At 43.6% G+C, this 14,255-nt stretch overlaps 1 protein-coding gene across 2 annotated transcripts; it reads left to right on the top strand.

Moving 5' to 3' along the window:
• The first annotated feature begins 2,289 nt into the window (after positions 1-2,289).
• Positions 2,290-13,709, top strand: LOC100827174. 2 transcript variants are annotated; one of them, XM_010236694.3, is made up of 17 exons: positions 2,290-2,638; positions 3,538-5,522; positions 5,652-5,888; positions 6,697-7,052; positions 7,173-7,389; positions 7,462-7,537; positions 7,624-7,676; positions 7,775-7,885; positions 7,963-9,540; positions 9,623-9,729; positions 10,331-10,433; positions 10,590-10,770; positions 11,172-11,239; positions 11,626-11,741; positions 11,843-12,688; positions 13,047-13,143; positions 13,226-13,709. In XM_010236694.3, exons 2-17 carry the CDS (start codon positions 3,548-3,550, stop codon positions 13,240-13,242), a joined length of 6,138 nt encoding a protein of 2,045 aa, XP_010234996.1. In that variant the 5' UTR covers positions 2,290-2,638; positions 3,538-3,547; the 3' UTR covers positions 13,243-13,709. The 2 variants fall into 2 exon arrangements, with proteins under 2 accessions (XP_010234996.1, XP_010234997.1); XM_010236695.3 differs by having other exon boundaries at positions 2,291-2,638; positions 7,778-7,885.
• Positions 13,710-14,255: the final 546 nt, after the last annotated feature.

Here is a 14,255-nt window from a genome sequence, read left to right as displayed (position 1 = left end):
TTCGTCTCCTCCGCTGCCACGCGGCGACGGCATTGCGGCGTGACTGGAGAAGCACGTTGACCCCGGACCCTCTGCGCAGCCCGCTCCACGCAGCTTTCTTCCCTGGGCTAGGCCCATGCACTGGATGGCCCGCTCGGAGGCCCAGTGTATTCGGGTTTATCTGAGGGTAAAGCCCAGTGTTACGGTTTTATTTTTATTTTCGGGTTTTAGTCCTCCGTTTGTATACTTTTTCTAGAGTACGTATTATTGACCACCATATCAGGAGGTAAAGACCAGTTAATGGCATTCCATTTTAAACTTCCTAAAGGTTAGCCAACCACCGAGTTCTAATGTGATTAAAAAGTTCATCTTACCTATTCAGAGGTAAAATGTTGCAAGTAGTACTTCCTCCAAATCCAAATCACGTATTTTCGGACGAAAGAAGTACTAGTATTTAAAAAGATTTTTTACATATAAAATGGTGGAGAAGAAGTTGGCTATCATTGGATTGTTGGGAAGGCAAAGGCCATTTATGGTCTCACATGTGTAAAGAAGGGAGGGGCACCAATGGGCTACAAGCCGATGAAGGTTGATATGTGGTATAGGTAAGGACCATTCACAAGCACCAGGCTCGTGAACATTGGAGAGTGGCACATGCTAAAACCATTCATGCTACATGCTATTGCCCGTGTAGGAAGGTGAGGGCACCAACAAGCAATAGGATGACAAACGTTGGAGTGTCGAGAGGCAAGGACAGCTCACGCTGGTCATGCGTGCGTGGAAGAAGTGGTGCATCAACGACCAACATGTTGGTAAACGTTCGTGTTGCAGAGGACAACTCACGATGCTCATGTGTCCTTGGAAAGGGTGGGGCACAAACAGGCAATAGGACACCGAACGTTGGTGGTGCAGAGGCAAGGTCCATGTACTTATGCTCCTCATCTACGTGTGGAAGAGTTTGGGCACCAATATGCAATAGATTGGCGAGATGGAAGAGGTGGGACCACCGGTAGGAATTAGGTTGGCGAGTATTGGAATGCGGTAGCGGCAAGGCTTGCACTGCTGACTCGCGCGTGAAGGAGGAAGGAAGCACCAACAAATCACCCATACTGCTCATGGGTGTGTGAGAGGTAGGGCCACCAACGAGAAATAGGCTGGCGAACATTAGAACGTGGCAAAGGTAAGGTCTGCACCGCTAGCCCGTATGTGAAGCAGAAACGGGGCACCAACGGACTTCTCACTCGGCTTATGCTCTGATGAATGGGTGGGCACCAACAAATAGTAGTGAACGAATGTTTGAGCGGTGCAAAAGAAGGGACCACTCGCGCTGGTCATGCGCGTGGCCGCGTGAGAAGGGATGGTAGCACCAGTGGGCAATGGGCTGACAGACATTGGAGTGTAGCAAAGACAACAACCGCTCACGTGAGTTCCAATGGGCAATGGGCTGGCGAATGTTGGTGTGGCAAAGACAATACACAAGGACCGATCATGCGCTCACCCATGTGTGGAAGAGATGACAAGAAAGAGTGGCCAAATCTCATATAAAAGGACATACAGACATACAAGAGGCGAATGTTTGAGTGCGGCAAAGACAACTAGTTACACAAACGAAAACGATGATAAACATATTATGATAACTCCATCTTGAAAACTCAAAATAAAAATCTTTTTTCAAGATAATATGCTCTCAAGCAAATAACCATGACGGTTATCGATTCAGTCACAACTTTACACAATGCCTACAACATCAAATGTGGATTTGGTCACGCGCCATCAACTATGTCCACATATTATACTGCGTGTGCAATCAAGATGTCTAAGACGGTGTTTGTAAAATTAAACCAGTTTATTCTTAAGCACAGATGCTTATTTATATGTTAGAGTAAAATTAAACCGGTTTATTTTTAAGCACAGATGCTTATTTATATGTTAGAGGTGTCTAATTAAACATCCGTCCTATAAACACAAGCACTCACGCTTAAGAAAAATCGATTCATTTTGTGTAAACACCTCCCTAAACACCTTACGTCTTAAGTTGTACACGCTCTGAGACTCTGATCATCGGTACCAGAGATAATTTTGTTCGGTTCAACAAAGCTACGGTGTCATACGAAACTCCAAACCCGCCAATGCAAATTTTGAAGAAACAACGCAAGAAAAGAAAAGAACACACAAACAAGAAGGCTTTCACACTCCGAACCCGAGCCAGCCGGCGACAGGCGGAAGTCTCGGTCGCCACGAAAGCAAAACCCAAAGCGCCACAAAACCCGACCCGCACCCAACCACAACTCGACCCCGCCCGCGGCTCTCTCTTCTCCTCCCCAGCGTGTGCGTGCGGTGGCCGAAGAACTGACTGGTGTGCCTGGCTCGCGACTGGCGTTGGTGCTCGCTCCGCGCAGCCAAAAACAAAACCAAACCAAGCCCGCACAAAGCTACAAAGCCCCCCACCCCACCCCGCTCATCGCCTCCTCCGCCCTTCGCCTCGCCGCGCCGCCGACCGCCGCCGTTCCCGTGTGTCGCCTAAGCCGGAGATTAGGTAGGGTTCGTTCCGGCGCCGAGCGCCGGGGTATGAGCAGCAGCCGCCGCACCGCAGGATCTAGGGTTCCAACGACCCCGCTCACGGATGGAGGGTGCTAGAAGCTCCAGCGACCTCCCCTCGGTACCTCCCCCTTCTACCGCTCTCCCACCCCTCCCGTTTGTCGGGCCCCGTTTGCGACGCGTCGCTTCGGCTCGGTCGTGTTTTGCGTCGGGAATTACTCCGGTAGTGCTTGGCCTGACGAGCTAGGGTTTTGAACTGCGGCGCTTCCTTGTTCGGGTGCCTTTTGCGGTCTGGTAGCAAGTTCGTCCCCCGCGCTGGGAAATTAGGGTTTTGGAGCATTTTTTTAGTGGCGTCCAGTGTCAGTCCGCTGAGTTTCGGATTAAGTCAGGAATTTAGCAAGCTGGCTTGCATCAGCACAACCGTGGCGAACCACGTCTTTTGTTTCTGCACTAGCGATGAGATTTAGCTCATCACAGGGTTCTTTGCTGGCAGACACATTTCATGTACTCCCTCCATCCCATATTAGTTGTCGAAATATTACATGTATCTAGACGCTTTTTAGACATAGATACATCCATATTTGGACAAATTTGAGACAACTAATATGGGACGGAGGGAGTATAATTTTGTAGTATGCATATTCCACGTAGCTTATTTTCCAGAGCTTACAAGCAGCCAATGCTCATAAGGTCATCACGATAAACTGTCCCTGTAATATCCAGGTCATTCGTCATGATGCAATCCTCATAGTTAGGCACTTGATGGTGATTTCATATAATTGGCTATGATGCTGGACTGTCTGTTAATCAGGTTATTGTGCCTGCTCACCCATCCAAAGATCAATGATCTGTGCAGTCGTGCTTATGTATCAACTGTGGCCTCTGTAAACAGTAAAATGGATACTCAACCCAGTGCTTAGCTTCCTCCAAAGTTTCCTGCTCACACTGTACTTTTACTTAATGATGTTGACATGTTGTTGCGAGTTCCATCTGTATGTTTTAACTTCATCCATCTCGCAGGCAAACACCCATGGATTATGATGATACTGATTTCCAGAGCCAAAATTTTCAACTAGCTGGCGAGGATAACAGTAAATCCCCATCAGCTTTGCGTTCATTTGCACTGCCGAAGCTTGATATCGACGACCAGCTGCAGGGCCATCTAAGATTTGACAATTTAGTCGATTCAGAAGGATTTTTCAGTGCAGGGGGGCAAGATAATAGTTGGATTGAAGTGCTGTCCACTGGAAGTAGTGTTGTTGATTTTAGTGCTAGTGCAGCTGAATCTTGCTCCATATCTAGGACTAATTATGTCTGGTCAGAGGCAACATCAACAGAGTGTGTGGAAATGTTATTGAAGTCGGTGGGAGAAAATGAGATGACTGGAAGCATGGATGGTAGTGCACATCAGCAGTTAAGTGGTATGGACAGTCAAATTGATCTATCCAATACTCAACCAAAATCGAGTAACTCTCCATCAGGTAGCATTGTAGTGCCAACTGAGAATGATCAGTCTCAGAGTAAATCGAGTGAGAAGTTGTCCTCAGCTTCCAAAAACACAACTGAAAGCTGTCCAGCTGTTGGGAACTATTTTGATGTGGTTCATGCTGACGATTCTTTGGACAACCTCAGCATACACTCAGCTGGAGTAGATTCCGGGAAGTTGAATGATGAACCCTTCTCAGATTTGGCTCCAATTCAGAACATGTACTCTACTGGCTCATATCATTTTCAGCAAGATAATCAAGGATCTGGAGTTGGTGTTACCCATCAGGACTCAGAAATACAATGTATGCATAAGAATAAACTGGAAGGTGGAATTCATGAGTTGCAAAAAATGTCAGAAAGCTCTGATGGATTATTGGAGGCCATCACAAATCCAGTCAAGATGATGCAAAGGGATGATGACACTTGTAAGAGAGCCAGTGCCCCTCTTCAACCATCTTTTTCACAAGTAGATGCAGCAAATGAGCCTGAAACTTCAGTTGACACAAGTGACAAGCTTGTCATTGAGAAGTTTGGTATGGGTGAAGAACCCAGTTCTGCTAAATCTCGTCGATCCCAGCCAGATATGGAACATTCTAATTCTCATGTCATTACTGCCTTGTCAACTGAAAGCGGCCAGTTGATTCAGTCTCCAAATGGGAAACAGCTTACTCATGTCACAGGAGTTCCTGAAGAAACAAAAGGTGGTGGTCTGGATGATACAAATACTGACGTCTCAAAACTTGGAGTGCTGGAGCAGCATCAAGAATCTGTTCATAGTCTAAAAACTGTTATCATGGATGATACAGATATAAACACTGGCGAGGACTCAAAACTTGGAGTGCCAGAGCAGCATCAAGATTCTGTTGATAATCTAAATAGTGTTGTCATGGAAGAAAAAATAACTAGGGAGGAAATCTCTGCTGTTTCAGGGGATTTTGAACACTTGGTAGAAACTGGTCATGATGAAAATGCTAAAAGTGCTACCGGTACATCAAAAGATGAGTTTGACTTATCAGGCGATGTCACCACTGGCAATTCTTCAGCTGGTTTACTAGATGAAACCGATCCAAACATTTTGTCAGTAAACCACCAGGGACCAGTCAAGGAAGATGATACACCTGCTTTAGAAAATGAGCCTGTAAACCAGCATTTGGTATCACCTAATTCCGTGCCTTCAAGCATCAATATCAGTTCTACCACTGTTGCTGATACTTCCAATACATCAATGGATAAACTCGACTGTTCTGGAGGTGTTCCATCTGGTGGTTCTCCTTCTGGTATACTTGATGGAAATGATCTGATGACGGAGTCATTCAAGAAAGGTGCTTCTTCTTCTTTAGAAGTTGGAGACAACAATGTAACATCCCCTGTTTCTGAGCCCTGGGGAAAGAATCTGGCAATACCAGTGAACTCAAACATCGATGCTATTCATAGCAGCAATACTGATTCTGTTGCAAGTAAGACACAATGCGAAGAGCAGGCTACTTTGACCATGAATCAAACTGATGATAAATCAGGTGACTTTCTCTTTCTTTCCTTCTATAGTTCCAGTTTTGTTGCTATCTTTTTAACCTCTATTTATTCGCATGATTTGTTCCAGTTTAGCAGTTTTTCTTTTGAAACTGACAATGTTAGGATTCATTCAGGTGATCATCCAGATTCTTATACACAAAAATGCCAGACTGATGGACCTTCATTACAATCTGAACATCAAGAAAATGTTCATCTGCAAAAGTTCCAGATTGATGAACCTCCCATACAATCTGAACATCACGGGATTTCAGTCACACCCTCCTCCTTGGGTGTTTCACCTGACAAGGCTGCAGAGGCGATTATAGAAACTCCTTTGAATGCAAAAGATGATCAGAGTGCACATATAAAAGGTTAGTTGTTTGTGCTAGCAGAATACTACAACGGCGATGCAATTTCCCTCCAGAAGAGCAGTCTTTGACTGTCTTCTTTTAGAAGAACCAACATTTTTTTACAAATGGAATATTTGAAAGGAGCTTTTATACTTTGCCATTTGGTTGAATAGCAAACCCTTTATCCCCTTCCATCCATATTCCATGCAAAAGCAGACAACCAAATTTCGCACATTTTGTGTCTTGCTGCAGCAAGTTCCAGATCTACAATATATTGCTAGCATATGTGTGTATATACATACACTCCTAGCATAGGTGTACTCCCATGCATTGTATACCCCTTGGATTTATGTATTTCACTTCTTTATTTTTTTTAATGTGCTATGTTATTAATTACAAGAGACTACAAAATGAACTGCTTGAAAAGAATTCACAACATATACCCTTTTGCACATGTAAAATTGAAATAAAAGGGTATATAATTATATTTAGAGAACTTTGAAGTTCTCTTTGAATTAAGCTTCATTGTGGTTTGATTCTGTGCACTCAACTTTGAAGCATGTTACTCCCTCTGATCCTAAATTCTTAACTCAAATTTGCCCAAATATGAATGTATCTATTCTTAAAAAGCGTCTAGATACATGTAATATTTCAACAACAATTTAGGATCGGAGGGAGTACAAATTTAAGTCCCACTATAGGTGATTATGTGCACACATCTGTTTTCATTCTGTTACGACTCTTACGAGTAGTATACTTGTTAAGCCATGCTAATACAAGCAGCAGAATAGTTTAAGTGACACAACGTGACATATTCTTTTTGCTACAGATATCGACAGAAGCTGTAATGATGCTACATGTGGTTCACCTACAGTGATTAGTTGCACTGAACCCTGTGTCCAAGAAGGTGGACAGGGGGGTAATGATTTGCTTCGTCAAACCCCCTCTGAACAATCCGGTGATCAAAAAGATCCTGCAGCCTCAGCTGACATTTTCCAGAGTTCAAAAGAATGTTCAGCCAGAAATATAGAACCTACCATCAGTTCCGAGGAGACAAATACAGCAGGAGATGATAGAGGTTTCTCGTTTGAGGTTGGAGATCCACCTGAAGTATCCGAGAAAGCTCATTGTCCTGCTTGGAGTCCTTTTCCCATATCTAAAGCTGCTCAGCCTCAGAGTACCGAGGTCTCTCTTTCTCTCTCTCCTTGTCTCTCTCAAGTATCACACATTAGACTTACATGAGCTAGCTGAGACTTATTAGTGTTTTTATTATATCGTATTTTTTTTACTATGTCCTATATTTAGGCAAGCACAGAAACTCCTAAAACTGGAAATCCTTCTGGAAATGCATTGAGGACCATTGAAGATAGTAAGAGAAAGACTGGCAAAGAACAGCTACCGGGAAAAAAGGTGGTTGAAAGTGTTGGGGTGCTCTCTATCAGCTCACATAATGGTGATGGCACTAAAACCAGAAGTACACCACTAGAGCAGCCACAACAGCATCCAACTACTGAGAGCACTGGTAGGCAACCTCATATATATTCAAACAGTCCACATATGTTACCTGTCGTGAACACTTCAGTTTCTCTTGCAGCTCTAGCGCATCAACCTTTCACAGATATACAACATGTGCAGCTACGTGCACAGATCTTTGTTTATGGAGCTCTTATGTGAGTTCTAGACCCCTTAGATTTATGCTTTACACTTGTTTAGCTAAAAATGTACGGATTAATGGAATTTAGTTTTCTTTCCGCAGTCAAACAATACCACCAGCAGAGGCTTACATGGTGTCAGCTTTTGGAGAACATGGTGTGTGTTATTTCATTGTTGAAAGTGTTCTTTTTCTCTTGTTTTCTGTGAGATCTTTTCCTTTGTCTTGTCTTATATTTTGTGGTGTTGATGAAAAGTAGGTGGTGGCAAGCCTACATGGGAGGCAGTTTGGCGAGTTGCCGTCGAGAGATTTCAGATTCAGAAGTCACCTTTAATTGGCTTGGAAACTCCTACGAGTTCACGTATAGGTAAATATGTGATATGATGATTGGACTATTTATGATATATATACACATTTCTTATTCCTTGGTAAATGAGTTTGCAGGTAGTCGAGTGGCTGAAAAAGCTAGTAAGGGCTTGGCAGTTAAAACTGCACCAGCTAGCAAAAAAGGTGACAAAACTGTGTCGCTGGCACATCCTGCTACACTGCTGCACTCACCAACTTTTAATGCGTCACCTCTTGGTAGTTCTACATTGAACCTGCAGCGAGGTTCCCATCTGGATTTTAGCCAGGCTGTATCACCGCTATTCGCATATAATTCACAGACGAGGCAACCTACTTCTGCTGTTGCATCCTGGTTTCCTCAGAGTGCTGGTCCACGTGCTGCGCCTTGGCTGGTTCCACCTCAGAACTTAATATTTGATTCATCGATGCAACCAACCGCGCCTTCAAGTGAATCTGCGAAGGGGTCCTTTCAAAATATATCCATTTCGCAAGCTATTACACCTGGTGTATTTCTTCCCAATCAGGCATCTGCTACTGTGGCTTCTCCATTAGCAGTTGTACATGAGGAGAAACAGAAGACACCCGCTTCTACTTCTAAGCGTGGTAGAGGTGGAGCTGCATCACGAAAGCCAAGAAAGAGAAAGAAAGCTTCAGCAAGTCCAGAACAAGAACTTGACATCAATAACTCTCAGCTCAAAACAGACATTGCATCTGTTACTCCTGCCACTGATCACACACCAGGCTTCACCTTGTCTACTCGTTCTACAAGTAGTGCTTTGGGCGGCGGGCCTATTCCTAACACAAGTTTGATCACCTCTGTGCCTGACTACCTGGTTGGTAAGGGTGCCGAGAAAACAATAATCTTTTCAGAACAGATCAGTGGTGCTGTAGAGCAATCAATGGACCAAGCAAAAGGTGCAAGTATGTCCTCTATGGAGGCACTTAGGCACAGTGAAGTTGTATGGAGCCACTTGTCCAAAAACTCTAGGAGCCAATTACCTGCAGAAGTTGAACAAAAGCTTAATTCAGCTGCTGCTGCTGCTTCTGCAGCAGTTTCTGTTGCGCAGGCTGCTGCAGAAGCCGCTAAGATGGCGGCAGCGGCCGCATTGCAAGCAAAATTGATGACAGAAGAGGCCCTTGGCTCTTCAAAATCTGCAAATTCCTTGCAGAACCGCCATGCTGGTGAAATTGATGTCAATAATAATCTGGCTAGTCTGTCAAGTTTAACACCCAAATCATCTTGGAAAATGAATGACAGCAGTCATGCCCCAGGTTCCACCATTTCGGTGGCACGTGAGGTTGCTAGAAAGAGAGTTGAAGAGGCATCTGCAGCAGCAAAACGTGCTGAAAACTTAGATGCCATACTGAAAGCTGCAGAGCTTGCTGCAGAGGCTGTGTTCAAAGCAGGAAGCATCATAGGAATGGGTGAGCCTCTGCCATTTACTCTAAGTGAGCTGTTGGAAGCTGGTCCTGATGGCTACTGGAAGTCTGACAGAGTGAAGAATAAGAAGGCTGGAAACACCAGTGTTAATGCTGTAATAGAAGAAGTGGAGGTACCTAATGATATAAATAAATCTGGCAGAAAATCTCGTAGCAAAGCTAAAATTGATAAAGCAACACAGAACTCAGAGCAATCTTCCAGTGTCAAAGGATTGCAGCCAGATGGGATGCAATCAGGTAATGCTACATGTACCTTTTTGTGTATAATGATTGATGTATACTTCCAGCTGAATTTGGTTTGTCTGTTTGGCTCATATAGGAAATGGGGTTGGAAATGACCCTGCCGCTGCCCCACTCAATGACAGCAGGAATGATACTTCACCAAGCATAATCTGGAATGGCATTGGAAAGGGATCTCTTGTTGAGGTCAGTTGATTATTTTTGCTTTGATATGGTTCTCCCCGTCTACATGACTGATAATGGTCAGCGTATTAATTTGTAATACAACATTGTCCATCTGTTTCTTAATTTCAATATACACCTTAGACCATTGGTTTTGTTGCTGACGTATTGGTGGAAAATCATATAAAAATATATCATGGAAGTACTTTTTATGACGCACCTACTAGTATTTCAATTGAGACCAATCTGTCCGGTTTTTATATCAGCATTCAACTGTTGAAGTGTAAGAAGTTTTGTACATTTATCACTCTCGTTTTAGATGACCACACTATGCTCTATTTTCCCATGTTCGATATTATTATGTTTGTTCGGCACCTTGCTGTTTCCTTATCTTATCTACCACCTCCAGCTTCAAGATGAAACCTCTTAAGCTGCGGTTGGCATTGCGGTGGATTCTCATAATCCTATTTTTTCTGCCCTCTTTTGCCTATTTATTGTTTGGCTAGCGAACCTTTTCCCACTTTTGTGTGTACTTTTCACAGCATATTATAAAATAAGCTCAGCACATCACAGTGCAGCAACCACAAACTGAGCCTTAGAAGTATAGTTTCTTCTTTGTTGCCAGGTTTTAGCTGATGAGGGTGCGTTTAAAGCAGCTTGGTTTTGTGCCAAGGTCCTTGATATAAATGAAGATAGTGCATGCATCAGCTATGAAACCCACGGTGAAGGTTAGTGGTAATTTCTTATATTCAGATGTGATATGCTGACATCCATGGGTGCTCCATGAAACATGCATTCTTTCCGCTCTTTTTGTTATCCTCGAGCTACACTCAAGTGTTGACCATTATGCTAGTTAGGCTGTTGGATTAACTGATTGTTTTCAGGAACTGGTATTCGTGAAGCATGGGTGTCACTGAAACAGGATGGGGAGAAGGCACCTCAAATACGTCTTTGCCATCCTGCTACAATGCCTAAATCCAAAGGCACTAGAAAGCGCCGCAGGGACACACCAGGAAATTATTCTTGGGCTATTGGTGATCACGTGGATGCATGGATCGAAAATAGGTATTCTATCCAATGTTATTTATTTTTTCTCGAACACGCCGAGCGACGTGTCCTTTTCACTAAGAAGAAGTATCCAATGTTCTTTAGTTCTGCTATTTTGGGAAGGGACTAGAATATGGCTGTGGATAGGGCTATAGGTTGTATCTACTTATCCACTGATACTTTTTATGTTCAATGCTGCCGTGAGTATAAAGTTTTCAGTGTTTTGGACTGGAGACTTTATGCCCAAAATAACGATGTCCTGGAAATATTTGAAATGGTTTTCTTAGAACAATTCTACAATGTATGCTTTCCTGTTGTATTATCATTCCATGTGGCAGTGTTCTGGTAAGAGGTGGATTGTGACATTGGTATTATTTTCTTTAATCACTTATTGATCTGAAGGCTGTTTTTTCCCACAGTTGGCGAGAGGGCATTATTTCCCAGAACTGTGAATCCGGTGAAATAAAGTTTGTTGTGCAATTGTCAGGTAACATTAGCATCTCTCACTCTCATCACATGCTCCGTTATGGTATTGTTCTCTTTCTTGGTACATCCTTTAGGTATTTTCCACTTTGAGTCTTGTCATCAAGTACATCTTTCAAGTCAGTATTAATTCAATCTAAAGTTTGTTACCAGTCAACGAAGTGCACTACCGTTTGCTGTAGTACTGAGAAGTGAGAACTGCCACCACATATCTGAATTGAATCTGACAGTGTCAGAATTCATGAGACATGAAGATAAAATATTTATCGCTCTTGATTGTATATGTTAACATTTCCTATTTGATCTGTGTATTGTCATTTATATAATGTGAAAAGTTCTTCAATAGATGATTATTTAATCCTCCATCTTATCTTGATCATTTATTTGCAGTTGGTGATTCCATGGTTGTTGATGCTTGGAATCTTCGTCCATCACTTGTTTGGAAGGATGGCCAATGGACAGAGTGGTCACGTGCACAAGAGAGGAAAGATAAATCTAATAATAAGGTTACTTCCATGTTCATACTTGTTGCCTTTTCATTGAGTTTAATGTGTTAAGTAGCGCTTCTGCACTGTTATATTCGAATAACAGTATTTTATGGTGCCAGGGTGATTCTCCTTATGAGAAGCGTCAAAAGACAGCAGTTTGTGATCCTGTGCCAACTGTTGGAGTAGCACCTGAACCACACAAGGACAAAGGCACTAAAAATACAACAAAACCAGAGGAGCAGCCACTGGCTTTATCTGATAAGGATATTATGTTCAACATTGGAAAGAGTGCAGTTGAGAATAAATCCACCAGACGGCCTGGACTGCAAAAAGAAGGATCAAAGGTCTTTGGTGTCCCAAAACCTGGAAAGAAGAAGAAATTTATGGAAGTAAGCAAACATTATGTTGCAGATCAAGCTGATAAGATTTCTGAGGGCAATGCATCCACAAGATTTGCAAAACATTTAATGCCACAGGTGTCAAGACCACGGGAAAGTACTTCAAAACCTGACCAAAGAGGAACCCGGATAGGTGACATGAGGTCCAGAGGACTTAAATCTGCAAAGTCTCAGAATGTTTCAACTAACAGCATTCCTGGCAAGGATCCTCCATCCATGCCTGTCCTGAGTTCTGCTGTTCTTGAAAGTAGTTTTGCTTTTGCGGGAAGTATGCCAAGTTCCTCCAACACTGCGAACCCTACTATGGAAAGAAATAATCCTGCTCATGGCACGGGCCTTAGAACTGAAAATGTGTCTCTTCCGGAATCGCGCATACCAGCTGCACCAACTGGCCCTGCTACCAAGAAGAATTCAACAGCTACTGATCGAGCTAAGAGGAAATATGTCCCTTCTGTGGATAGTAACTTGAACCGGAGGATGCTGAAAACGTCTGAAATTCCAGGTCAGACTACTTCAGATTTTGCCGAACCCCGAAGGTCCAACCGCCGAATTCAACCAACCTCACGGGTAATTACAGGAACTCTCCTTGAATTGGCAATATATTTATATGGTAGATGTTTGGGTTACTTCTTTCCATCCTGCCACTGAATGTTGATAGTACTTTGTTGTGGTAATTGCTTACCCCATATGGCATAAGTTTTGCTGTAGCTAACTTTTGCACCTTGGAGTTACATTGTGGTCTAGGCTTTAATCACTTCTTATAATTGCGATTGCTTTCAGTATTGGTGCGGTTCCCTTAGATTAATTTCCTTGGGTTGTTTGAGCTTGTCATCTTGATTTATTTTTCTTCCTTTGTGTGCTTGTAGCATGTCTGAGCCTTTATGTTAACACGTCTAACTTGGTTTTGCTGTTTTGTGCAACACAGTTGCTCGAGGGCCTGCAGAGTTCTCTTATAATCTCCAAAGTTCCTGGCGAAAAAGCCCCTAGGACCAATTACAGAAGTGCTACTTCTACCTCGAGAGGTAACTCTTCTATTTGCTTGATTGGTGTCATTACTAATCCTGTGATGGTCAATCTGTATCTGTTCTGAAAACTTTTTGATAGGGAAAGCTCATGGCTAAAAAAGGCGTCAAGATGCTGTTTCGGCGAGACAACTCTGGCGTCTTTGTACATAATCGGTAGCTTGCCGTGTATGGAAGCAAAAGGATAGACTTGGAGTAAAGGCTTTTCGCGCTGGTGTGTTGGGATGTACTATAAATTAGCTTTAAGTTAGAGGCTTTTCTTTCTCATTCTCTATTGTGCTGGACAGTATCGTTCCATGTTGTAGGTGTCCATTAATCACCCAAAACCCTCCATGTAATCTGCATGGATACAACGCGAAGGGGAAAAGCTGGACCTGGTTTAAACTCAGCGACAGTCGTGCACCGTGTATGTGACAATGGTTATTTTACTTTATCTGGAGTGCCAGCCCCATATTAGAATGAACGACTGGTACTCTATGGTGTAAGTGAATGCTTTGACAAATTTGACGTGTGATTGGCGTGCACCTTTTAATACTGCCTGTGTGGGCACTGGTGCGTAGTCACGATTCTGACAGTACCTGTCTAAGTAGGTTCGTTTGCATGATATCACCTGAGAATTTTCACTTGCAGTTTGTAATAGGTGTGGTGGACTGATGATCTCCAATATGGATTGACCGTCATGCATGCGAGCCTTATAAACTGAAAAGAAGGATCATGCGATTATGTACTTGTCGCTTTGCTGTTGTTGGTGCTGCGGCTTCTGTGCTACTTTGGGGCTGATTCTGGAGAAATCTCGGTGAAAGAAGGCTGCTCCTCTGCCGTGGTTAAGGGGCAAGGCTGGGAGCGTGTGGCCTAGCTTTCATTGCACTGGAAGACAGCGGCTTCGTGAGGGAAGATTGCTGCCGGATCGATCTCTGCCTCAGGCCCTTGCTTTTAGGGCGGTTCTTGCTGCCGCTTTTCGGGGTCGCTAGGGTTACCAGGGACGTGGTCGCCTTCAGGTCGACGGCCGACGGAGCTCGGCGGCGGAAGCAGACGACGGAAACGTTAATGGGCGGGGGGCCGTGGATGCAATGAGGCGGATGGCGTTCGTGCTGGAAGCCTGGAATTCTTGG

Source organism: Brachypodium distachyon, chromosome 3 (genome assembly GCF_000005505.3).
Source record: "Brachypodium distachyon strain Bd21 chromosome 3, Brachypodium_distachyon_v3.0, whole genome shotgun sequence".
In the NCBI taxonomy this organism is placed as follows: domain Eukaryota; kingdom Viridiplantae; phylum Streptophyta; class Magnoliopsida; order Poales; family Poaceae; genus Brachypodium; species Brachypodium distachyon.
Note: the sequence above shows the minus strand (reverse complement) of the source record. Positions and strands in the feature narration are given on the sequence as shown.